This window comes from Rhinolophus sinicus, linkage group LG11, assembly GCF_036562045.2.
Source record: "Rhinolophus sinicus isolate RSC01 linkage group LG11, ASM3656204v1, whole genome shotgun sequence".
Lineage (NCBI taxonomy): Eukaryota > Metazoa > Chordata > Mammalia > Chiroptera > Rhinolophidae > Rhinolophus > Rhinolophus sinicus.
In genome coordinates, this window is record NC_133760.1 from 54638778 (window position 1) to 54666236 (window position 27459).

Here is a 27459-nt window from a genome sequence, read left to right on the forward strand (position 1 = left end):
CAGTATCTTAATACTTAGTGGGCTTAGGGTGTAGTGGAAACGGGATCAGATTTGAGTCTGCCGTTCACTGTGGGAGAGGCGCTGGCATTTGAAGGCGTCTGAGCCGGATGAGCCTGCAGGTAACAGCTTTGAGGCAGGTGGTGGTCCCCCCGTTGTTTGGATAAGGTCCTTAAGGCACTGTAACTTGCCTTAATAGAAATTCCAAAAGCTCTGGGTGTTTACTCCGAACTCGTGCTTGATTAGTTGGGGAGCTGGAGCCCAGGGTCCTGCTGTTCCTGACTCACCTGTTGGGGGCTTCTTGGTGATGGGGTCCATCACCCTTCTCCTCCATGCGCAGGCGTGGTGCCAGCCTTGTCATACCTTGTGGCGCATCTGAATTTTGTGAGCGACTCCTGACCAGTGCTCGTTAACAGACCTGTTTGTTTTGTTTTTAAATCTACTGTTTGCCAAACAGGCGGCCAGGCTCTGGGATTTTATAATGAATAAAAACGGTTCTTGCTCCTGAAGAACTTAAGTGGGGGTGAAGTGGAGTGAAAAACATGAAAATGTGATTTTAATATGTTGTAAATGCTATGATGGTGGGCATTTGTTTTATGTAAAACATCCTTCTCGGTGCTTTAAGTTTTATTTTGTCATGAATCTGCCTGTGTATCCCTATACTTTCAAAGAACAGTCTGACCACTTAGATTTATTTCTTAGATCATAATTCAGAGGTGATCCTTATATTTCCATAAATTTCGCCCAAATGCTCTAATTTTCCTCATTTCCTCTCTCTTGTGCACATTTACCGGCTTATCCTATGGCCTAAAACCTTCATTCAGGTACTTTGTTTGGAAGAGCTTTGTGACATTCATATACACGGAAATGTATCCATATATACTCTTCCAGAGAGGCTGGTTCCCAGATTCAATTTGGAAATGTTCTGTTGTTGTTCTCCCAGCTTGTTTAGTTCAGTGAAACCTTTGGTCAGAGACTGTTTTGTTGTGACATACTGTATTGTCACTAATGGTAGAAACAACATGACGGTATTATTCCAGGATGTTAGGCGAGGAGGGTTCCAACGTCCCTGGTATGGAAACATGAACGGCTGACTCACGTAATGATGCCTCTTCTCCAGGACACAGAATATGGGCACCTTGAGAAAGAGATGTAGTCATACCCGTATTGCACAGCAGTGAGAACTCCCTGTCCTGTGTAGGTTTGATCAGGTGGAGTCGTGTTGCCTCCAAGGACCAGGAATTTGTCAAGGGGGCAGAGGAGACTAGTTGTGAAATAATTTATGAGCTCGTTAACAACAGATAACCCCTTTTTATCAGATCCCTGGGCCTTTGAAGTGCAAAATGTCTCAATCTGCGTAGAATTACGTGTGGTCCTCTGTTAACTAGCAGATAGGAAAGCAAACAATGCCACAAAGTTATTTTTTAAATGAAGCTCCAATTTCTTCCTAACTTTGGTGTCTTTTTGCCCAACCTCACTTCTCCCTGGCTTTCTTCTTTTTTCTTTACCTGAGAGACCAGGCATCTGGTTGAGTTTAGTCTTCTCTGTTCTAAGGACTTCTACGTCCGCTCCACTCCAGCAGCCCACAGGCGAGGCCGCCTTTTTAACCTTTTCACAAGGAACACACCTGTCTGACTCATTTGACTCTTTTTATCTCAGATTCTGAAATCTCTTCATTCTTCTCATTTTCTCAGTCCTTGTAATCTGTGTCTTCACCAATTTGGCCTTTTGAAATCCATCTTAAGTTTGAAGGTTGAGTTGTCACCTTTCCTGCCATCCTTCTGCAGCCCCTCCCCCCAGGACATTTGCGTGGCTATGTCATATGGTAAAGGATTTTCTTTTTTGGCCTTCTTAGGTAGGACATAAGCTTCATAAGGACACATTGTGTTTCATTCACCTTTGTATGTTCATTGCCTGGTTCATAATAGTCATTTGTTACACGCTTCCTCTGCCCCTCTTTCAGCAGCTCCAAACTATCCACCATTTACTTTGTCGTTGTCTGGTGGTTGAGTATTCTTACAGGAAGTTACCCATTGACCTCTGGACTCTTTCTTCCTCTAAATCTTGTCTCCTTAGGCAGTTTTCCCTAGTCCTGAGGGTTTTATGTGAACAGGTAAATGAAACCTTATTCCGTTATTCAAGCCATAAAGTCATCTTCCCCTACATTTGAATCATCGCCATGTTTTCTCCTGAGTAACTCTTTAATTCATTTTCTTTTTTCTCCCATCACCCGTGTGGTGGTAGAAGCTGTTGTCCTCTCTTGTCCAGAGGTAGTGCTGAGTGCAGCCTAGCCTGACCTTATCTGCGCTTTTATTCTCCCCTCTTCCCCTCCAGCTCTTGTTCTGCTTGTTGTCAGCTGGTCTTTCCAAAATGGAAATCTCCGCCTCCCCTTTTACTTAAAACTCAGTCACTTTCCATTGCTCTAAGATAAATTAGAGCAAAAATCCTTAACGTGGAACCTTTGTACTATCTGACAGAAATGTTCTTTTTTATTATATTATTTTTTTGAGAAATGTTCTTCTAATCTTTTGAAGATACAAGTATGATTTTAATAGTTTGAGAAGAAAATGTTCCAGAAGAGGACACTTACTTAGACTTAAAGTGGGGACTCTGTAGTATGAAGTAGACATCTGGTGAACTATATAGGCTGTCCCCACATTTTAACGTAATTGGTTCTCAGAACCTGCAACTGAAGATAAGGCCGAAGAATTTACTTTGCATGTGCTGCATTCCTTTTTTCTTGTGCTGGCAGAGAAACCCTCATGTGAGGCAAAAATACAGACCTTTATCACGGGGTTTAAGGTGAGAATCACCGTTTACAAGTGTGTATAGGGGCTTACTTCAGTTTGTACACTCATTATATATTGTACTGTTTCTACTTTTAGTGCTGGATGTAAGTTTTACTTTTTTTGATTTATCTTTTTCAGTTATATTAATTCATTTATGCCTGAAATTTAATGATGAAAACTTAGAGTGTGTTTCTATATTGTTTTTTTCACTCCGCACTGTGGCTTTCATAGACTGAAAACTAACTTATTATAGTATCCTTAATTCCTGTGATGGGATCACGTTTCTGTAAGGCGGCTGCTATCTAGAAGTGGGCCATCTTTATCAAAAGTGTCTTTTAAAAGTTGTGTTAAATAGTTATACTATTTTGAATGAAATATTTTAAGAATTGAACCATACAGAGCAAATAAGCACTCTTGTGCAAATATCAACAGTGTATTTTTTTCTTCCACTGTGTGTTAGTTTGCTGGGGATTAAAATACAAGTGGTCGTATTCAGGCTGGTTAGATTAGTGATTTTAATATGAAACCATTGCTTTTAGAATAATCATGGGCCAGACTGGGAAGAAATCTGAGAAGGGACCAGTTTGTTGGCGGAAGCGTGTAAAATCAGAGTACATGCGACTGCGGCAGCTCAAGCGGTTCAGGCGAGCTGATGAAGTAAAGGTATAACTTGATCTTTTGTGAAAATGCGTATACCGTTAAAGACAGTGTTTTCCCCCGAAAGATGAGTTTTAATTTGCTAGGGTACATTTCCAGCCACCGTCATATTTACAGTAAGATAAATGAAGACTCAGGCCCTCGATCTGTCTTAATGGAACATTGTCCCATGCACATAATGGTAATGTGAAATGAAAGGTTTTCACCCCACTTGGAAATCACAGCTTTGTGTTGCATGTGTGGGCGTGGCACCCAAGTACAGACAGTTACGTGGTTTTAATGTTTCTAAAGTAATTGTGATTTTTTTAAATATATATATATATATACAAAGTTAGCAAAGGATGGAAATCATTTCCTGTTTCCCTCCCGTTCACAAGAAGATAATAAGTGTGGTGTTTTTATACTTGAATGTGGGAAACTATAGTTTAGTGTAAAATACACGTTTGAGGGAATGTTCCTGATACTTTTGAGAAATCACTGGGTTTTAACCTGCAGTAGAGATATTACAGATTTTCTAACAATGAACAATTTCTTTTCTCCTCTCCTTCATTTATTTAAAGAGTATGTTTAGTTCCAATCGTCAGAAAATTGTGGAAAGAACGGAAATCTTAAACCAAGAGTGGAAGCAGCGAAGGATCCAGCCTGTGCACATCCTGACTTCTGTGAGCTCTTTGCGCGGGACCAGGGAGGTTGGTTAACTCGCGCTGCCGCGACTGTCAGTGCATTCTGGTTCTGTGGTGGGCGAGAGGAGGTCACTGACTTGGGGATGTCCATCTTTTGATTGCTATTGCTTTTTAATATGCAACTGTTAATGGCTACCTTAGGTCACACTAATAGCTGTTCCTATAACAGAGCTTTAGTGTTTTTGATACACTGTCACCGTTGCTGGTAGATTCCTAGATTTTTATAAGACCGTTGATTGAAAGAAAAAACCTACTCTTTAAGGTCCTTATCAGATCACTATTTAGAGCAAGCTTTCTGACGCACAGTTGTCTCCCCCCTCCCACGTGAATTAGCTATGCTGTAGGAAATGTTTCCTTTCCGTTTTTTTACGTTTTGTTCACATTCCAAGGCTCTTTCCATAAGAATTTTTAAATTCAGTGTTGAGAGCTCGTAACTTCCTTTTCTATAGCATTTCTGAATGAATGAGATCTTAATCATTAATCATTCCAAGAAACCTTATTTTCAAAGAAAGGCAAATCTGTGGTCACATAATTCGTTAACACATTAAAACACAGTGGCAACAAGGTAAAAAGAAAACGGTAGAAGCTTAAACAGTAGAGGACCAATTGGTAGGACTTTGGTCAGAGCATTTCTGTTTGAGCACAGGTTTTATGTAGGAAGACATGGCATAGGCTGTGGGATGCGATCTGAATGGGTGTCGAAGCAAAAGAGGCAAGAAAGTGATTTGGAATTTCGATGATTGTTTATCTGAGTTTTGAAACATGGGAAGCATCCAAACAGTGGAATTTGTTCTCAGGTAATGTTTTCAACGAGGAGCCATTTTTAATATAATATTGTGATAATCAAGCGATGATTTGCTATTGTATGAGACCTGCCGACTGGTGACACACTGGTTTCAGACTTGTTGGTGATGTCACAGTAGCCCAACCTGTGCTGCAGACACTGTCCTAGAGATGACCTCAGCGGGGGTATGGTGACAGTGCTGGTGACGCATGGCTTGGAATGATTCTTAGTCATTTATGCACCTTTGTCAGATGACAACTCTTTAAAGCTCCGACTTGCAGGTATATGAGTAGGTATCTGTGTTGCTAACACCTCCGCACCATCTAAGACAGGTCAGGAGCTACGTGTTGTTGGAGGTAGTAACTTTCTATCCAGTGTAGTATAAGTGAAAAGGATTCTTGCAGTGCCCGTCAGAACGTTCTTGAAAGGGATAAGCACGGGCCTCTAAGTAATTTCTTTTGAAAGTTTTGTCTGGTGACCTTTTAGAAAATTTGAGGTGAAGGAAAAAGAAACCTTTTTTTTTCTCCCTGGAGGAATAAATCTTGGCAATAGGAGAAATAAAGTAGAAACACAAGGAATACTTACTTTGCCACCCTTTATAAATCTCAAAATTCTATCAAAAGCCCAATGCACGTAAATCATAAAAGTTAAGAGCAGTCTTGATTTCTGGCACGGTGCTAGGTACTCAACACACATGATTTCTTTAATCTTCATGATTGTTTTATGCCTTTTTTGCCCCCGCTGAGGACACGGCCTGAAGAGTTAAGTCAGCTTGCTTGCTCTAGTGACCTGATGTTGGCCCTGAAGAATACCCTTGGCTCAGACACATTGAAAAATTAGTGAAGTTCCTTACTGATGTACAATTTCAGTTGCTCATAATATAATTTTTGGTGTTAAATTTAACAGTACAGCTTATTCAAATGAATATTAATTGAAGGTTGCTTTTAATTTTGTCAATTGGAGATAAGTCATGGAATGTAAAGATAGATAACTTTTTATTAATGAGTTTATGTGAAAAGTTGTAAGAAGAAATCAGCATTTTAATAAAATTGTTTTCTAAACTTAGTACTCCATGCAGGTTGAGAAAAACCATTTTCACAGAACAGGAGGGGGAAAGGAGGAAAGTAATCCCCAGCCTCAGGAATTCAATTTCTGTTGCGTGGAACTCTGGCCTGGTCAGGCAAACTCATTTTTGAGCTGCTCTTGATAGCTGATCGGCTTCAAATGATTCATCTTTTATGCCCCCATCCTCACCCCCCCTTTAAAACCATCATCCCTGACTTTTGGAAGCTGAAGTTATACAGTGTGTGATAAGCTTTTTCGTGTTATCACAATAAATAATAAAATTTCAGGGCTGGAAAGGACTTTAGTGATCTGTCTAAATCACCCTACTTTTCAGATGAGACTATATCCCTGTTTATTTTTTCTTTAGTTTTGAGTATTTCCAGCTATATATCGATTTCTTTTAATATGCTTTGAAAGTTGGAGTCTGAAGTAGGTCAGAAGCAGGAGGATAAATAAAAGTGAGGCTGTTTTGCAAAGACTTCCCTCATAGCAGGCTTGGCCGAGTTTTGGACTGCAGTGTTAATTCAGACACCTAAAGTTCATGGCTTTCAACGTTTTGGAAGTGCCATTGTGACATTGTTTTTAATTAACTGCTCATTTTTGTAAGCTAATCCTTTACAAGTTTAAATCCTTTGCAGCATGACGATGATTCAATGACAATTTTCAGTTTTTCACTCATCTTATACTTTCTTCCCTTCTGTACTTGGATATATACTCAGTTCTAAAGGGACCCCTTACTTTAATCTAGGTTAGTTTAGTAAAGAATGTCTGACAAGTTTACTTTCTGATCTAATGAAGTGACTGACTTCATTCAGATCAAGGAGCCCTGCAGGTGAACCTCAAGACCCATCTGTAGTAGATTGTTTTCTTAATGTGTATTCTTAAGACACTTTCCGGAACCTGTTGCTTGGTGTTGAGGTTACAGAACCTTAAGTAGTGTTGTCCATAGAATTTTAATACAGAGTATGTGTCTATTTTTTTTCTTTATAAAAATACTTCTGACTCCTTGAAGACAGCGACTATAATATATGTTTTACATTTATTTCCTTTGCTCTTCGACTGATCTTTTTAAGGAGCATTCAGCTTAGTAATGTCATTACATGATCTATACAAGCCAAAGGTACACCTTATCGCCATGTATGTGGCTCTTCCTCAAAAAGTTGCTTCTAAGTGACTTTCATTATTTTGTCTTACCAATCAGTAAAAAAATCTTGATCAAAAAAGAAAACCTTTATCTTCTGTAAGTCTGCGCATTGGTAATCATATTCTTCAGGGTGTCTGTTTTTCCAGTTTTAATGAAGAAACAGGTTTAAGAATTACTCTTGTAGTGCATTTCTTTTTGTCCGTTTGTCCGTTTCTTGCTTAAAATCAACAGGGTACTTTCCCCTTCATTGATTGTTCATATCAAGATTTTTATTACCTATATGAATTATGACTGAAAGAGGCTTACTCAAATGATGTCTGTCTGACTGGTTTTGTAATTTTAAAATATCCTGCTAATACACATTTTTGGGTTCCCAGGATTATATAATGTTCTTGTAAGAATTCTCTGTCTTGTTTACTAATGAAAATAGTGAGGATTTTTTATGTAACTGAAACATGGGGCTTCTTCAGAATGCTTCACATACGAGCAACATCAGAGAGACCGCATAGCTTTTAAATTTGTGAAGAATTAAATGTCTTTTGGACGTTTCAGTACATACAGGTTTGCTCTTCCTCGTGATAATCTGAAATGATTTTAAGTTCATCACCCATCATTTGATATTTGCAAATGAATTTTTTTTTTGAGAGGCTTCTATCAGAGTAACGGAACTTGTAAGTTCTCTCATACGTTCATAATTTGGACTTATTTTTGTTGAAGGAGAAGAAAAGCATTGTCTGGTTTATAATGTAAACACTCGAGTGCATTATTTATTGCCTTGGTAATGCACTTTTCTCAGTTAATTGTAAATAAATTTTTAGTGCTCTTTACTTAAATACATAAACTCTTAACTTTGAACACACCAGCATGCTTTCTTTCCTTTGTAATTTGCAGGATTATAGGACCAGTAAGTAGGATCTCAGGACGTCCTTTGAGCGGATATGGCAGCGAGCAAGGCCATTTTTCTCATGTCTTAGAAATAAACTGACGGCTCTCCCAAGTATCTGCTTTGACCGTCAGTCTAAACATTGCCATCCTTTCTTGGTTCCTCAAGGAACTGGTTTACAAGTTGCTTTCTGCTGCTGTTTGCCTCTCTTAACCGTTTGTTGGTATTTACTTGGAAAGTTTAGTCTTATGTTAACTCTGCCAGTTCTTCTGCCCGTGTAAGTCTTCAAATCACTGCAGCCCTTGCTTCCTTTCTGGCTGTCTTTCAGCTGAAATAGATGGAACATTTCTTAAAAGACCGTGAAGGAGGGGTGTTCCTTTTCTTTTGAAAGGAAACTAATACAGTATAAGCATTTTATGGTTTTCCAAAGGGTCATTTAAAAAAAAAGAAAGATCACTTATGATGTTTGAGTTTATATTTTAAATTTAAGGTTATAGACTTTAAGTTTAAACAGTGAACTTTTCTAAAATGTCAAAGTTTATTTTGTGCAACTAATAAGCAGAAGTTGTGTTTAATATGCTGTTTTTCTTCTAGAATGCTGTATATATAGTTTGATTTAAAAAGTATTGTTAAATTGGCTATTCCAAAGATAAAGTCTCTTTGCAAAATACAAAGCCAAATTGATGGCTATTTTAAAAACAGAATACGCCAAAACCAAAAGAAATGCTTGTCTAGTCTGCAATGTTAAAAAATATTTATTGCTCTGAAGAAATAAAATTTTGTGAATCCTAGAACTTCTGTCATAATTTAGTTTGATAACAAAGATTGACTTAAATTCACTGCTGAGGATTCTCTCTTACCTTCTCTTATTAGATTTTATAAAAGAATATTACCCGAGTACCATGTTGTTGGGAAGTTTGGTCAGGTTGCATGGGCTGCTTGGCAACCCATGACTTTATACCCAATAAAGTGAATATCTAATGGGTCAATGAAACTCTGGATTTTTTTTTATCTTTCTCTCCAATTAAAGGTCATTACCAATAATAATTGTAAAAATTCAAATAACGCAAATACATAAACGTTCTTGTAGTCCAACCTGTGTGACTTTTATTCTTTGAGATTTCTTTTTCTTTATATGATGTTAACAATAATGATAATATATATTTTATTTCAAAAAGTTAACCCCAGGCATGTTTTATGCCTGCCATTTTGGGCCATCACTTTACAACCTCTGTCCAGGTTTTCAGTCTCTTTAAGAATGTATAGTGTTTGATACTATTGATATACTGTAGTTTACTTGCTCTATTTTTAATCGATGAACATTTATGTTTTTATTGTTATTTTTTACTTGTACAATTAGCGTTTCAGTGAACATCCTTTATATACATGTTTGCATCTTTTGAATACTTTTGTAGGAAAAGTTCCTAGTAATAGGATAACTAGGTCAAGAGGATATGCACATTTAAAATTTTAATAGATATTACCAAATTGCCCCCCAAAGGTTTTACCTGTATACTCTCACTAGCTGTTTATGGAGTATGTGTTTATCTATATTCCCAGCATAAAATATCATCATCTTTTTAATCTTCATCAGTGTGATAAGTAAAAAATTATTACTGTTTTTTTGCCTTTAATTATTCAGTGAGGTGTTAAGTATCGTTTTATATTTCTTTTATGAGTTGGCTTTTATGATCTTGGATCTTTTAAAAAATTAGGTTGGATCTTTTTTTCCTTATGATTTTTAAGGATAATCTGTATATTGTAAGTGTTTCATCATCTCTTTTGCAGTTCCCTCCACCCGCAACATTGATGTTATTTCTGGTATATTGTGATTATACACAACTTTTAAATGTTTATGTAGTTAAGTTAGAATTTCTTCTTTTGATTTCTATGTTTCTTAAAGGCTTAGAAAGTCTTTCTCCATTTCAAGATGATAAATTATCCATCTTTACTTTTAGTTCTGTTTTCATTTTTATATTTTACTGTCATTTAACCCATCAGGAATTTTCTTTTCTATCAAGAGTGAGTGGGGGGATTTGATTTTTAACTTTTTTCTATGTAGCTTTATGGTTGTTTAAACACTGGTTACTGACTAATCAGTGAAGGATTGAGGAGCAGTTACAGATCTGCAGTTAGAAGCGGAATGGGCCTGCCTGATCGGCATTCACCTGAACAGGTGTACCCCTGAGCAGGGACTTAGCGCTTCTCTTCAGAGACTCTGGCCTGGTGACAAACTGGCTTCTTCCCTTTAACTGGGCCTCTACTTGTAGCATCCAAACCATTGCCCACTCATGGAAGCAAGACTTCACAAACGATTGTCCTGCCACTGTTTCTGGAAACCGTGGACTTGTATACTGTGTTTTGTTTCTCAGTTTTTGTTTTCTTGTTTTTTTCAATGACAGGAATGGCCTTATTTTCCACTCACAGGACTGTTCTTGGATTAAGTGCTCGAGGTTGCGTGCGATAGATGAACATGCTGTCACCTGTTTTGTGTCCTTTGTTGAGTGGTTTTGTAGTTTTATCAACTTCTGTCCTGTGACTGTTTTGTTTCTGCTTCTAGCAGAGCTGCAGGTTATGAGGGGGTGATTTACCCTAACAGCCCCCTTCAGTCCCACACTGCACTGGGTTTACCCTGTGCATTGTGTTTTGATAGTTAATATATTAACTAGGTTTATATACAGAGTGTGCCAAAAAATGTATACTCATCTTAAGAAAGGAAAACACTGTATTAAAATTGTAATACTCAGTATATACCAATAACAAAAGATGAATACAAGTCATGGGTATACAGTTTTTGGCGCCCCCATCCCCGGCGTGGGGTCTTTCATTCACAACAAGGCATCTGAAGCTAGGATGCAGGGAAGAGCTATAGGTTGTGTTCCAAATGTTGTTATATACTCTAGGTCTTTGCTAAAGTTTACCTTAAATGCTATAGATGGCTTGTAAAATGTTTGTCTGAGAAGTGTAAGTACTGCTGCTTACGGGATGACATCTTTCTATTGTGCTGAAGTGAACTCGGGAGCCAAGAGCCTTGTGTTGCTGGGTAGAGGGGTTCTCCCCCCAATCCAGATAGTTCTGCGACATAAATGTTTAACAACAAAACAAATAATTTACAAGCTAGAACGAACCATTCTTTTTCATTCCTTGGCTCCGAAAGCTTTGATTAAGTTGCTTTTGTTAATGCATCTCTGTCCCAATCTAATCAGGAGTTTTTTCTTTCCACTTTTGTTTCTGACTTTCTCCTGCTGGAGACACTTACCTCCTTTAATTACCTTCTCTTAACCATCCTTCTAACCCTGGTTGTGAACTCACTCCTACCACCGAGCTTCTCTCAGCTTGATCCAGACTTGACATTTATCTCTCATTACAGTTTTTTCTTGGTACTTCCTTCATGAAAAAGCAGTCTGAAATTAAGTTCCGTACACTGTCATTTTCACCAGAAGGGCTAGCTAGCTAGCTACTTTAAAACTTGGGTGTGTTATCTTTTCTCTACTCTGGTCTTGAAAAATATAGGTAGTTTCAGAAATCACGCTCAGCTTCTGTCGAGTTGGGTGGCAGCTGATGCTTTCTCCTGACCCTTTCTTTGCTACACCTTAGATGTGAGATGGTTCCTTATTGTTTTACTTGGAAAAGCTAAAGGATATTAGACAATATCAATAGTTCATTTTGTCTCTGGCATGAATCAAATGGACCAGCCAGTATCCAAGAGTATTTTTAACTTGGCTAACTGACTATTTTTTCCCCCCAACCTCACGGAGGTCGGACTTAACCCTTCTTATGTTAAAGGTTGTTCAGAGACTGGATGGCTATGCTGCTGTCCTTTGGGGTGTCCCACTGTATAATGGGGAGTCAGACCGGCCTCATAGGGTAGAGGTGAATTTTAAAGAAGTTAACTTTGCTGAAGTCTCTAGCACAGTGCTTGGCACATAGTAGGGTGTGTTAATTTCTTTCCCTTCCCTGCAGGCCATTCACCTGCTCTTCCCTCTACGATTTTCCATAACACAGTTTTTACTTGGAACCAGCCTTCTGCCAAGAGTCTCAGTTTGGTTGTGTCCTCCTACAACTACTCTTTTTGGCTTGACTCCCCTCTCCAGCTCCCAGTGGTCCAGCCACACGGTCGCCTATTGTACCAGCTGGTTGATGTAAGTCTATCCATCCTCAGAGGAACCGGTTACTTACCAGTGCGCTGTGTTTCTCTGAAAATGTAGCATCCTGGAGAACTAATGTAGTTTTTTCTTTCTTTGCCCTCAATGCTGAATCATCTATGTAACAGCCTTGTGTGAGCCTCAACTTGGAACTAGAATTAGAGAATTTAACTTATCAGCAGGTCTCCTAGTGAGTTCCTGAGCCCAGGACACATGACCGATCAGGTAAAGTGCTGTGGAGACTCCTACGGTCACATTTCCTTTTCAGTACCCGGAGTGATATGAGACTTAATTAGATAAACTCTCTAGGATGATACATTTTCAAAGAAAAGAAAGTTACTGGTAAGTAACTGGGATTTTTGAGTAATTTTCCTGTAAGTCAATAAATAAGAATTCCCAAACTTGTTTTACCAACAAATGCTTTTGCATTTGAATATGGTTTCATAATTGAAAGGAATGTGGTTATTAGTCAAGGTGAACAGTTAAAGACTGGGACAGGCGTCTAGAGAAACTGCAGAGGCCTCCAGTTTTCTAAGTAGCTGCTCTCTGTGCTTTGAAGAGAAGTTTGAAGCAGCAGTCTCCATGGGGGGACCAGCAACGCAGTCTGTTCATTCTGGAAACATTTTTTGAGTGCCTACTCTTTTTTGAGACACTGTGCTGAGTAGCGCTGCGAGACAGAGGAAAAGCTACCCTCTGCCTCTCTGCTTCTGGCCTCAGAAAGCCTGGTGACTCCCGGGTGACTCAGCACTGAGATGACGGGGGATGGGAGTGGGACAGAAGTGTGGGGTTGGAGGTAGTACGTAGCGCTACACCCTTTGCTGTCTTATCTTCTGTGCTTCTGGAAGTGCTTTCTGTCCACGGGAAAATCAGCTGACCTCACTCAGTGGACCCAGAGCCACCTCTCCATGGCTCGGGCGACGGATGCAGCCAAGCCAGTGTCCCTCCTGCTTGGTAGTTGAAGGGAATATTCAGCTGTCCAACCTTAAGTGTGACCTTGGATTTAGATGTTAAAGCAGGCAAACAAGTCAGAGTTGGAGTGGCAACTCCTTCTCCCAACCCCCCAAGCTTTAAAGGGGGCTAAGCTTCAGAATTAAAGTCGCAGAGTTAATTACTCCCACCAAGTGTAAAACAGAAATAAAAAACTCTTAATTGTTTTGCAAGAAATGAAAAATATTTTGTACTTGAAATCACTGGACAGGGTGCAATACTTGCCCAAAGTTACCCCGTTGAGTAGGAGGAAGGAAAGAAGACTTGGTAGCCACAGGAGTAGGAGGAGGATGCTGGGGGTGGGGGCCGGGGGTACGGGGAGGGGAGAAGATGCTTAGGCAGCACCCAGTGCGCGGCTGTGATTGTGCTTTTACCCTTGGAGCATCTCCGCCGCACAGTGACGAAGCTCTTGGGTGTTGGAGGCAGACTTCGGCTTCCATCCTGGCTGGGTGATTCCCCAGCTTTGTGACGAGGCAAGTTCTTTAACTGCTCTGAACTTTAGTGTCCTCATGTGTGAAGTTGTGATGCCAAGGGCCAAGATGAGAGTGGCCAAGATAATGTATATAAAGCACTTAGCACAGTGCCTGCAACGTAGTATGTGCTCAATAAATGTTAACTGCTTATTGGATTATTGGCTGGATGGATGCAGAATTGTATCAGAGGCCAAAGAGTGGAACCGGGAAAGATGGCAGGTTCTGGAGTGTTAATAAACTCTTCACACCTTTGCATTACCTGAGCTGCGAGCTTTCTAGTATTATTATCTTTATCTTTGCTCTTTTGGAAAGCAAATGAGTGGCTTAATCACTGTCACAGTCCTTCCTAACTACTCCATCTTGAAACCTTCACTTCCACTGAGGAGGGAACTGTTTTGTGCCGCACTGACGGTGCTGTTGCAAGATGGATGCCCCTGGCTGATGAAATGCCGAGTGCCAGGGTGGCCGCAGGCAAAAGACTTCCATTCTGATTTCACCAAATCTAGTCCTGCTATTTTTAAGACCTCTTAAATAAAAATTAAACATTTAATAATTATGTGCATATATATTATTTTTTTGCTGTATTTTACCACTTCAATTCTTCTTTTTGCTCTATTTTCATTGATTATGGATTATGAGTAATGTGTCCAGGGTGTTTTTGAGAAGGCTCTGGAGACCTGATAATTGGGTAATGGTACTCTTTAAGAAAAGCTGGATTTCCATGGAAAGTGCTGTGGTTACTTAGGCACAGATTTCTACCGTATTTCATAGAATCACAGATGCAAAATTTTAAACATTTGTAACGTCTGGAACCATCATGCATCTCAGAATCTCTGTGATAAGAAACCATTATGTTATAGTTTAACTGGCAACATTATTTTCTCAGTTATAGAGAAAATAATAGTATGCCTGAAAATTGATGTCATTATAGGTTAGATGAAATACGGTATTTCAAGGCAATATATGTACTTACACATTATAGAATTTTGGTATCATGGCAATGTGTGCAGTGGGTAAGAGCAGGGGCTCCAGAGTCAGACTGTCTGGGTTTAAATTGTAGCCCCGTCTAATGTATGACTGGGAGCACTTGCCTCTCCTTTCCTTCCCTTTGTTTTCTCACCTGTAAAATGCAGGCTAGGAATAGTCCCCATCTTACAGTGTTGTAATGAGGACTGAATGTGGTCAGACTTACTGTGCGTGAAATAGTGCCGACCTAGCACATAGAAAGCGCTTGGTAACATTAGCTCTTCTGAATAGTGTAGAGTTTGCACTTTGCAAAATTGATTTGAGTCCATTTTGTCGTGATTGAAACTCAGATCTATTACCCTTTAATGTTTGTATATCATCTGATAGGGAAGATACAGATAAGAAAGGTTAACCTAACAAGTTTCCATATTCTTACTAAGTAAGATTCAGGGGCATATTTGGTGTTTATATTATTATTGTGGTTGAGGAGTAAAAGAAATTTATAGTGGAAGCAAGGAGCAGTTAATCTTAGGCTAACATAAATGCAATTTTTGATTCTTATTGCTATTGGTAAGTATGGGGAGGGTTGGAGGGCTAAAAAATCTGAAGCATTTTTTTCCCCACCCTAAGTGAAAGAGAGGAGAGAATCCTTTTTTGGTTTTTATGAACTTGACTGTCTTAGGTAAAGACATATCCTTTATAAATTATGTAAGTAGGCAGTGTCCCTTTATAATAATATGATGACTGCAGCTTCCTTCAGGTTCTTATTCTTACGAGTCGTTTTGTTTTTTTCTGTTCTAGTGTTCGGTGACCAGTGAGTTGGATTTTCCAACACAAGTCATTCCATTAAAGACTCTGAGTGCAGTTGCTTCCGTGCCCATAATGTACTCTTGGTCTCCCCTACAGCAGAACTTCATGGTATGTAAACAATGTAGCTTCTGCTTGTTCGACTATCAGTTATTTTAAATAAAAAAGCGTAGATGATTTTCTCGTCACAGTGAGTCAAGGTGGTATGAGTAAGAAGGCTTACACTTCGAGTGATGTTTCTAAACCAATTTTTTACGCTATAATTTAAGACTTTGCTGTGTTGCTCTTTTTCTAGTCCTTTCTAGTTAGATTCTTCAAAGGAAAAATGTTAAGCAGAAACCATACCTGGGGTTAAAAACATTTAAAATATGAAGTTTATAGATCTTATCCTTGAAGAGGTCAGTTGGTATCCTGTAATGTCAGTCTGACTTGGAGGTTTTGTTAATTGAGAAGTTATTATTTAAAACGACTTCAGGCAGCATGTTAGTCAGATGGTAGCGTACACTAGGAGATATTCTAGGGGCTTAGCGAACACAAGTTTAAACATATTTCCGGAGATAATGAAATGAAATGCTAGTATTTAATTCTTTATAGAAGTAGGATGAAGGAGGATGGAACAAAAGAGAAATCTGAGTACACAGTCTTGACTTGTGTTGTTCAATAAAAAATATATAGTTGTTCAATTAAAAAATATTACTTGATGTGTAAAATATTGATGGAAGTCTTTTGGTGAGCCTACTTTAGAGAATTTCTTACTAGATTATTTTAAAAAATGTTATTAATGTCTTTAGTAATTTTAAAGATTTCATAGTGGAGGGTGAAAGACAAACTTCAGATGCGCTTCAGCAATGCCATAGATTTGTGCGTTTAAGGCTTTATTCCAAAACATTTAGCTTGAGAATCATATTGCAAGAGCTTAAAGGAAGTTTCATATTTTGACAGACTGAAATCCTGAAAGAGCAGTGTTTAAAGTTGTCAATAAATACTATTTATGAATTATCCATAGGTTTTTCTGGACACTGACCAAAGCAAATTAGGCAGACTGTCTTTATGGCTAGGATATGTTTGGGGGGCAAAGGTTATTTGGATACAGTTGGGAAGGCAAAGTAGCCAATTGTCACTTAATTTTGGCTTGCATCCAAAAAAATTAACTCTTCTAGTTTAAATGGAATTAGTGCAAGTGGGAAGCGATGAAAACTCGTTAGTTGTATGTAATCTTGAATCTGAATAGATCAATACATTAAAATTTAGATTTCATTTTATATCCCATACATACTTTTTCTCCCAATTTCCTTATTCCCTGTTTGTCTAAGGTATGAACTCGGTAGTTGTCCTAAATTTGTTATCTAAGGGTTATTGGGAAACTTTTTCTTTGTATTTCCTGCCTGTTCCTTGACAGTCCCCTGTGTGTCTCACGGCCATTTCCCGGGGCTTCTTTCCTGTCGATTATGGCCCCAGCCTAAAGGAACCTCACACTTTAAAATAGCTGCCATGTCCTCCTGTCAGCCTTAGCCAGTCCATTCTCTTTATCAGAATGATCTAAAATTCTATTTGTAAGCAATACCCTCCCTGTTCAAAGGCCTAAGACTTAACCTGTCCTCACTTAAATTAGTGTCCTTACTGTGGACTTCAGAGCCTTCTGGTCTGTATAATTACTGTCTTTTTTATTCTTTATTAAATATTCTTCCTTCCATGAATGTTAGCTTCTTGTCCCTTGTATTCTTAAATATTACATTCTCTCTGAACTGTTCTTTGATTGGCTTTTCCTGGCTAAGCTAGTACCCTCTTTGTTCCCTGTTGTCTTCCAAACCTTGATATGAATTCATCTGTCATCTTTATTCGCTTTATCAATTTTGATGTGCATCTTACTCATCTCAGTATTGAAATATGTTATTATGAATGTTCTTTTATGTATAAGAGTAACTTTGACTATCGATACTTTATTTTACATCTCTAGAATTTTATTATATGGGATGCCTCAATAACTAGATCAAGTGAAATTTAGAAACTCCTATGCTATTTTTTTTTTAATGTATGGTTATTTATAGTTGATTTTGATGAACCATATTTCATCAATTCTAAGACTTTATCATCTGAAATAGGAACGTGTCTTAAAATTGATGATGGGTCATATAGTAATTTGCACCTTTTTTCCTTTCTTAGAGGTGCGTAAAATAATGGTAAATTTTAATGATTGATGACATGTTAGATCAGGTAAACAGTATTTTTTCTTAACATTTTTTCTCAGTTATGCTTATTGGTGAGAGGGTCTTTTATTTCTTTATAGCTTTTAAAGTTACAGTTTTAAAGTTAAGTTTTCCTATTTTCAGTTTGGAGAAGCGGGTAAAGACGTCTACTTACGAAAAACATTGTATTTTATTTATTATATCAATTTAAAAAATATTTGATACTTAGGATAAGGCTGCTTTTCAAATCTACTTTTTTAATTTTTAGGTGGAAGATGAAACTGTTTTACATAATATTCCTTATATGGGGGATGAAGTTTTAGACCAGGATGGGACTTTCATTGAAGAACTAATAAAAAATTATGATGGAAAAGTACATGGGGATAGAGGTGAGCCATGTGTTTATTCTCATAGAAAAGGGGACCAGAGAATTGGGAGATATTTTTATTTCTTTTAAAGCATAGATATGAAAAAGATTTTTTAATATTAAAATTTTGTGTTGGATTGGCCTGGCTTGCAAGGCTAACATTTTTAGTGTTTTCCCAAGGATCATGTTTGCCACTTGGAACTTACACAGAGTTGGCTATGACATAACTTACAGTATTAATAACATGTAAATGAAATAGAATTGTTGGGCTGTAAGTAGATTTTAAGATGCTTTAGCAGTAAAATTAGTTTGGACCAGGGCTGTGCTTATGTGACATGGGCTCCTAAAGACCCATCACTCTCAAATTCCTCTCGGAGCAGGCTACTGCAGTACCTAAAATTCCGTCATTAGAATCACGGCTTTGGTGTTTTGTATACAGGAGACACCGTGTTCATTAGTTTTCATCATTAGTGGAAAGCAAGGTCTGTCAGATACACTGTTTCAGAGGAGGCCAAGGTCACAATTAGTTTCTAGAGAATTACGTTATAGTAGCAGGTGCTGGAAACTTTGGCAGGGAGGGTTGTTAATCAAGAGAAAATGATAGGTGTTGAAGACAGATTCTTTTCCTAACTTTGCCTTAGGCCAGTCCTGAAAAGGATCTCGCCCCCACCCCCCTTATTGTCATAATAATGTTATAATGTTGATTGATGGGCTCTGGCCATTTCTTTCAAACTAGAAAAGGCATAGATAAACTTTTATCGTTACCACTTTCCTCTGTATGTTTCTAATATGTGACTTGGTGAATTTCAGAATGTGGGTTTATAAATGATGAAATTTTTGTGGAGTTGGTGAATGCCCTTGGTCAGTACAATGATGACGATGATGATGACGACGACGAGGACGGAGACGATCCTGATGAAACAGAAGAAAAACAGAAAGATCTAGAGGAGAGCCGAGATGGTATGTCTGTTAGGTCTGTGTGCAGCCGTTCCAGCGTTTTACAGGAAGCGTGCAAGTAGATCTTACTTAATTCCTTCTTTCTCTTTTTCTCTTGTTAAAAATCACATCAATAGTATAATCAAAGTTAGAGTATTATTTGCACCATTTCATCCAGCACCCAAACGCCTTTTGTTTCCTTTGGCTAGCAAAAGAACATACTTATTTCTGGGTTTCACTGGACAGTCTTCATAATCATTCTGTAACATTGATCATTGGCTATTGCGTGTTAATCGCTTTATCGGCACCAGCTCACTCGATTCTCATGAAGCTCTACAGGTAGAGAGGCTCATCAGGTCCATTTTATAGCTGGGATGGGCTTAGTGAGGTGAAGTCGCTTATTTAAGTTACGCTATTGGGAAGAAACAACCCAGACACTAGTAATGGTAGCCAGCTCGGACTCCGGAGCCCATGCTTTTAACGCCTACACTGGGTGGGGCTTCCCAGAAAAATAGACGATCCCAGGGTGGAGGCTTGGCAAAGCTCATTATTAAAACAGAAGAATGTGGGGGAAAATAGCAGTTTCAGAGAAGCATACAATTTTATAACAGGCACCTCAGTGATCATCTAGTTAGCGCCTTTGTTTTACAGATCAGTGAACAGACCCAAGTGGCTCCCTGACCAGCCAAGGTCACAAAACCACGTAGGGAAGTGGGATTAGAACTGCCTTTTCTGCCTCCCGGTCTGCTTCAAACTTTCCATATTTAATTTTGAATTTTTTGTTTGTCTGGCCTACTAGCATATCACAGATACATGTAACGTGTTAGAAGTAAGTGAAACACAAAGTTGATATAATTTCTTAGAAAGTCAGCTTTGTGATATGTATTTGTGTGGAGAAAATGTAAGATTGGAAACTTGTTTACTGTTCTTTTTTCCTTGTATATTTCCATGTTTAGATAAAGAAAGCTGCCCACCTCGGAAATTTCCTTCTGATAAAATTTTTGAAGCCATTTCTTCAATGTTTCCCGATAAGGGCACAGCAGAAGAACTAAAGGAAAAGTAAGATTTGTTCTTTTGAGGCGGTCTTAGAGCCTTGTGTGGTCTGTAACTCACCCTCTTGGCTTATTAGAAGGGGAACTGATGGAGCTTCATTTGTTCACAATGTTTGCAAGACACTGGAAGTGACATGTATCTCTGAACTCTGTATACAAAACATTTGTTGTAGATAGACTAAATTCTCTGGACACTTGTAGGCATTTTAGTGCAGTTGATGTTTAATTTTACTATGATGTTTTTCATGATAAATTTGAATCATCTCAGTGAATTTGATTCTTGATATGTCATGGGTAATGTTTAATTGGCTCTTCACTAGATTGTTGTAGGCTAGACCTTTTCTTTTGTGTTTTAGGCAAGATAAATCTCAAAAATAATGCATGGAAACCATTTAGAAACTTGATTTTTATAACTGATTTTTGTTTCACCTTTACTTCTCTTTTTCTTGGTTAATGTTAGATATAAAGAACTCACCGAACAGCAGCTTCCTGGTGCACTTCCTCCTGAATGTACCCCAAACATAGATGGACCAAACGCCAAATCTGTGCAGAGGGAGCAAAGCCTACATTCATTTCATACGCTTTTCTGTAGACGATGTTTTAAATATGACTGCTTCCTACATCGTAAGTGCAATTATTGTACGTTTTCATTTTCTATCTTTATTGTGGAATTATGTCTTAAAGCAACTTGGAAATTGTTGTCATTTACTATAGCTAGAATTTGTGATCTAATCTTGCAGTTAAGATTGGAAAGTATATTAGGATCAGAGTATTGTTATGTTTAATGTGTTGCTTGAGGGTTGCTCTAAGTCTGCACGTGTTTAACTTGGACTGCTGTCTCCCAGTGACTGGGGATGCAGGGCAGTGATTTTCTGTAAATGCTAACCGAGCTGTTGTGTAATGAAACTATTACTGTGAACTCGCTGATGGATAGCCCAGAGCAACTCTGCCCATAGTGATGAGTACGTTTTGTTGACTAAGAAATTGGCTATAAAGATGTTTATGTATATTCTCTATTTAGTGTGAAAGGCAGTTTTTAAAAATATTTATTGTTTTGGCCCTCTAAGTTACCTTTAAAAAAAAACACCTGCATTTGAATACAGGTAAAGCTTAAAATGTTCTTAATGAAATTGAAGTAAGGCACACACAGTATTACTTTATTTTTGTGACATTGCTCGGGAATGAAGTTTCTTAGTAAATTGTCCAGGTAACTGGAATTTATTTCTTTAAGCAGTTTGAAAGGCCCAACTACTTTTAGGGAATATATTTTGAAAATATATTTCATACCTCCCAGTTTCCTAAGCACAGTTTACTTAATAGAGGTTAGCTTTTTTCATATTCCATTCTAGCGGGACTGACTCTGGCCCGGTAACAGGTAGGGGTTTCGACCTGGGTGAAGTTGTCTTCCCCCGGTACTGACTGGGCTCACGTTGCTATGTCTGTTTGAGTTCCTGAGCCCACCTTTTCCAGAATGTCTCCCTCATTGTCTAGTCACTTGTCTTAATGTTAAGTAAGCTGTCGAACCAGCTATATCTTGCCTCATTTTGAGTTTTTGCTCTGTCTATTTAGATTTGCTGCAGCTCCTAATTTGTTGTGTGATGTATATCTTGGTGTGGAAATGGTCATTTCTGTGTGTGTGTATGGGTGAAGTACTAGTGGTTTAGTTATCTTAAATCAGAAAACCTTGAAGTAGGTTTTTAGAATCATTATCTGCCATCTCCTTGCAGTGCTATCCACACTCCTGTCTAATTGATACATTGATGGTTTGGGGGTTTTAGTGAGCTGTAGGCATCGGCCACGTGTTACTTCAGTTGGTTACTTCAGCTGGAGGAGGATTGTGCATCTTGTTTGGGCTTGGCAGTGTTGTCTTCACACAGCCCTTGCAGTAGTTGTCTTGAATTGCATGGGATTCCCTTTTACACGTGGTCATTTTATAAAATAAGTCCAATTCTTTTTAAGAAGATTGTAAATTGCATGCAGATATCACTGTGGCAGAAAAATTGAATGGAAGGTCTATTTTGGAGTGAGTGAACTGGTTCCTCTAATTTGTTTTACAGATGTAGCATTTAACTGCTCTTTTTGTTGTACAAATGAACCAAGGAAGCAGGATACTACTCTTTAAACATTATTACAAAAGTTACTTTATTGTGCTCTTCAGATATGAGTAATTTTGATGAACCTTGAACCTGTTAATGATCTCATTCAAGCTGCGGAGAACAAGAGAGAGCTGTTTGTAATGGAGCGGGTGGCTCAGGGCCAGCAGGCTGCCCACTTGCTTGGAAGCCGTGGGCCGCGCAGCCCCTGTGCCCGTCTGCTGTTTTCCCGGTAGAGCCAGTCTCTCCATAATGAGCGTTAACGATTCTGTAGGTATTTCATTGCTTTACACTAACTTTGACAATATCACACACTGTGTATTTGTCTTAGGTATAATAAGCCATGAAGTAAATTACTAAATGTGTTAAATAATAGTATTTTGTGCTTTCATTTTGTTTTTTGTCTATGTAATGGGAATATAGTACTTTATAAGCTGTTGTAAGGATTACATTTGTTAGTCTGTAAAATACTTAAAATAGTCGTGTTTAGCTATTTTTTTTTTTTTTTTAAATAGATCATCATTCACATGTCTTACATTTCAAAATAGTATTAAAAAGTGTCCAGTGAAGTCTCCCTCCCTCTTCTGTATCTTTCTGGTTTCTTCTGGCAAATGCATTCCATTTTTCCTGACCATCCTATTCAAGTAGTGCCTTATTATTCAGGCTTTTCCCTTTTTTGACTTAATGTTGTAGATATTATTGCTGTCTGAACAGCTGACATAGGAGGTACTAGAACTTAGCCTGTCGTCTAAAGGTCAACATTTGGAGGGTTCAGAGCCTTTTGCTGTGACAGTGCTGCAGTGAATAACCCATGTGTACCTGTACATCACCTCGCACACGTGCAAGTTAACCTGACCCCCTCTATTTAGATATTGCCAAGTGACCTGCCATGTGGGAATGTGCCAGTGTAAAGACCTACCAGCAGAGTAAGAATGCCTGTTGCCCCAGAACCCTGCCAATAGAGTGTGTGAAAAAGTGATTTTTATAGATGAGTGACAAACGGTTTTAGTGTTGTTTAACTTCCATTTTTTCCTTTCTGTATGTTTAAGAAATTTGTATTTTATTTTCTCGGAACTATTTTTATCCTTTGGTTTGTTGGTCTTTTTGAAATCTGGAAGTTCTAAATAGTCAGGAAATTAGACTTTTTGAGATGAGTTGTAATGTTTTTCCCTGTTTGTTTGGTAAAAATTCCATAAGCAAAGTTAAATTCAACTACCTTTACTTTTTTTTTTAAATCAGTTGGCTTTCCCTACTCCAATATTATAAAGGGTCTGACCTTTCTTTCTAGTACGTTTTAGGCTTCATTTTTTTGACATCTAACTCTTTGATCCGTTTGGAATTTATTCTGATAGATATTGGATGCAGCTCTCCTCCCCACGTAGTTGTTTCCGTACCATTTGTCGAGAAGTTCCTCCTTCACGGCTGTGAATGAGGTGCTGCCTTGGTTGCCCATCACCACATGTACGTGGGTCTGTTTCGTTCCGTTTGTCTGTCTGTTCAGGAAGTTTTACTCAGAGATCTCCTGGATGTTCTTGTTTTTTTTTAGTATAAAATTTAAAATCAATTTGTCTAATTAAAAAAAAGTCTAGGTAGTATGATTATTGGGATCCCAATTAAATTATAAATTACTTAAGGGAAAATTGACATTTAAAAATAAGGACTAAAACTCCAGGATCGAGTCTTCTTTAATAACCTCAAGTTTTCTTCGTGTAGCTCTTGTACATTCTTGGGTCAGATCATTTCTAGGTGTTAAATGTGTTGTGGTTTTCCTCTTTCTATCTTATGTTATACCCTGCTACCTTGCTGAATTATCCTTAAAATAGTTTGTCAGTAGATTCTTGTGAGCTTTTCAGCTATATAATTAAATCATATGCAATTATTGATGGTTTTGCCTTCTTTTCAGTCTTTATAACTTTTAATTTCTTTCTCTTGCCTAACTTTGTTGGCTTGTAGAAATAATAATGGTGCTAGTAGATAAATTTTGTCACTTCTGGATCAGTTTTGGAAAATTATCCATTTCATCCAGGTTTTGAAATCTATCTGTTCTAATGATTCTTTTATTTCAGTGATTATTCTTGTTTTATATGTATTCCATTCTTCCTTTTTTCTTGAGATTAAGAAGTGGTCTATATATTTTAAAATCTGTTTTGTGTATTTTCTCCTCAGAATCAGCTGCTGTATTAGTTTTGCTGTTTATGAGTCTTGATTGTTTTCATTCTTTTTTTGGTTCATTGTGTTTAACACAATGAATTATCTAGAGCACGGTTTCATCTTTTCTCTTAGGTTATGATATTTGGTATTATTATTTGCTATGTTTAAAATAATTTTAAGAAATATTTTATATTTTCTTTTTTACTCATTGTTTAAGGGAGAATTTTTTAAACTTCCGGGGGAAGGCCTTTTTGGATGTTTTAACTATTTTTACTATTTTTGTGCTGGCAGCCGTACTGATATTAGGCCTTGTTATGTAGATGTTTGGGGTATCTACTCATTTTATCTAAGAATGATGTGTCGATGGCAAGGGGCTGCCAGAAGTTCAGTGTCTACCTGACTGTGGATCTTTTCTGTTAGAGGGACTTAAATTTTCTCATGAGCCTGGAAGGATAAATGGTTTTGATCTGGGAACTAATCTCACTTCATATTCCAAATAACTTTTAGGCCACAGTCCATTTTGTAAATTGGAAACTGATTGTTCTGAGAACTTGGAATCCTAGTAATTTCTTTATTAAAGCTTCGGCCTAAAATTGGTTGTCGGGTCTGCCTTTGGTAATTTCTGATAGGGAAGGAAGTGGGTAAGGAAGGAGGAAGCCTGGGAAAGTAAGCCTGGGAAATTGCATGTGTTTAAATAGAACCAAAGTAGAACTTTTATGGAATAAAGATTTTGATAGCTTTCTATTGTCTGAATGGCATACAGAGGACTACATTTTAAGTATAAACCCAATTGTATCAGTTTCTCCTCTTTGATATTATGTGAAAGTCTGTTTGAATGTTCTTTTTGGAATGTAGTTAATGTTGACTGTAGAGAGTTTAACATTTTAAATGGTTAGAATTTCAAAGAAGGTATTCCAAAGTTTAGAGTTGATGATGGACATTTTTTTAGTTTTCAGGTGTGTAAAGGTTAAAAAAATCCAGATATATACTTGAGTTCATATTCGCCATGTACTTAACCGAGTGGCTTAACCTCCCTAAACTTGAGTTTCCCTCATCTGTAAGAGGAGGAGGAGGATCCTAAGACACGGCGATTTTGTGAGGGTTAAAAGAGAGAAGGCCTGAAGCTTTTTAGTGTGTGCTCTGAACATAGGGGAATGTAGTTGCTGCTACTGCCCTGGGCTCTGAAGAGCAACTTTGTTATTTTGTGAAGTACTTTCGAAAAAAAGTCTGATGTCTGGGTATACACAAAAGAATTTACCTGATTCCAGCTGTAAGTGGATTCAGTTAGAATTTATTCTTTTTTTTTGTTTTATTATAAATTTTATTGGGGAATATTGGGGGGACAGTATTTCACCAGGGCCCATCAGCTCCAAGTAGTTGTCTTTCAATCTGGTTTAGAGGGCACAGCTCAGCTCCAAGTCCAGTTGCTGTTTTTAATCTTTAATTGTAGGGGGCGCAGACAACCATCCCATGCGGGAATTGAACTGGCGACCTTATGGTTGAGAGCTCAGGCTCTAACCAACTGAACCAACCAGCCGTTGCCTCCTGGCCGCTCAGCGGCAGCTCGTTGTCTTCAATCTAGTTGTGGAGGGCGCAGCTCAATGGCCCGTGTGGGATTTGAACCGGCAACCCTGTTGTTCAGAGCTTGTGCTCTACCCAACTGAGCCATCCGGCTGCCCCTAGAATTTATTTTTAATACCAAGTTCTAATCAGAGCAGATGAGATCAGTACTTTGAGCAGAAAACGTGTAAAACTGCCACTGTTCTGATCTGTGGTCATTAATTTATCGCATGGCGAGCCGAAGCAGCACTTACTGGTGTATTGAGGATCGCAAGGACGGGCCTTAGAGGTGCCCGGTCCTTCTCTCGTGCCGTTTGGTGAAGTGCTGAGCAGGGGCCTGGCCACCTGCCGCCAGCTGACTTGTTGCGGTGCAATGGGTGCTTGCTGACATTTGCTCCCACTCCAGTCCTTGGATTCCTGTTCTGGTTTTGGGGCATCATTTTGTGAAACGTTACAAGAGTCTAAGGGGATATGCTTAGTGTATTTTAGCCATTTTTCAGTGTTGCCCGTTCATAAGTTTTTAACCTTTGCTTGAAAACCTTTAAATAGGTTTTTTTCATCAAGATTTTATAGGTTGCTTTTGACGTTAAAAACTCTCAGTATCCATGTTCTCTCCTTTTTGTAAAATTTAGAAGTTCTTGCCTTAATTTTCCTTCTAATAATTTTCCCAGTCAGGGAATTTTATATACTCTTTTCCCTATATTATATTCAGTTTGAAATATATTTAATTAATTTCAAATATTAGTATTTTAAGGTGACTATTTGAAAAGATTATGTATTCTAAACATTAAAATAGTCAAGACATTTCTGGAACAGAGAATTCTTTATATACTTAGTTTTCCTAAAGAAGAATAACAAACATTAGTTCTTTAAGTTCTGCTGAGGGAAATCTAGTCATAAGAATAGTTCTTTAGCTAAATGAAATGTGAATTTGAGAGTGGTACTTTTTAGTTTTTTGGATACCTTTGATTATTAGTATGCTAATTTTGGCTTTATAGCGTGAACTTGTTCTTATCTTGGAGGCTATGTAGTTGTGGCTTATAGTGAGTATACCATTACCTGGTTCTGACTCAGGACCGCAGAGGCTGCTGTCCTCATTTGAGCCTGTGTGTGTGTCTACAGATACATGTGTGCCTTTGGATTTTCAGTGTCGGGGCAAGAATATCAGTCTATAAATACAGCATGTGTTAGAGGAGACATCCAAACTGAAAACACATTTGACCAAAAATGGTTGCTCAGTGTGTGTGCTGACTGGCCCTGCAAGGACAGTCGTGTTTTGTGGGCTGACGTAATTCCTTGCTGCTTATGTGACTTTAACCTGCCACATGCTCAGTCTTCGTATTTCAGGGATCCTAGTCTGTTAACATGTAGTCCAGTGATAAACTGGTTGTATGGTCTCAGGCTCTTGTTCTGAGAAAAACTCATACACTCGAAACAGAATTTGAGCCTTGAATAACACCGTCCTCCCCCAACCCTTTCCCTCATTAGTCTGTCTTTATATCCCATTCAGGTTTTATAGATGGAAGTGTGGCTTTTTACAAGTATTTTTAAAACGATTTGTTTCATGAGTAGGTCAGTTGTTTTTATCAGAATTAATAATTTTCACCTTTTCTAGTTCCGAATAGGACATTCCTGGTAGTTGGTTTGCACACTGGAAGCGAGCTGTCCCAGAGGCTCTGAAGTTCTCACAGCTGTGCATTCCCACTTCGTTAGTGTACAGTGTGCTGTAACCTG

At 38.2% G+C, this 27459-nt stretch overlaps 1 protein-coding gene across 7 annotated transcripts in view; it reads left to right on the forward strand.

Annotated features, from left to right (window-relative positions):
• EZH2 (enhancer of zeste 2 polycomb repressive complex 2 subunit) overlaps nt 1-27459 on the forward strand; it is a 56910-nt gene that overhangs the window by 18848 nt on the left and 10603 nt on the right. For 2 of the 7 annotated variants that reach the window (XM_074315209.1, XM_074315208.1), the window contains exons 2-8: nt 3326-3449; nt 4004-4132; nt 15375-15491; nt 17835-17955; nt 18744-18893; nt 19826-19928; nt 20382-20560. In XM_074315209.1, the coding sequence (XP_074171310.1) occupies nt 3333-3449; nt 4004-4132; nt 15375-15491; nt 17835-17955; nt 18744-18893; nt 19826-19928; nt 20382-20560 (916 nt within the window). In that variant the 5' untranslated portion in view covers nt 3326-3332. Of the gene's footprint in view, nt 1-3325; nt 3450-4003; nt 4133-11965; nt 12145-15374; nt 15492-17834; nt 17956-18743; nt 18894-19825; nt 19929-20381; nt 20561-27459 lie in introns of those variants that run through there. The other 5 variants (XM_074315211.1, XM_074315212.1, XM_019739418.2 and 2 more) reach the window with 5 other exon arrangements.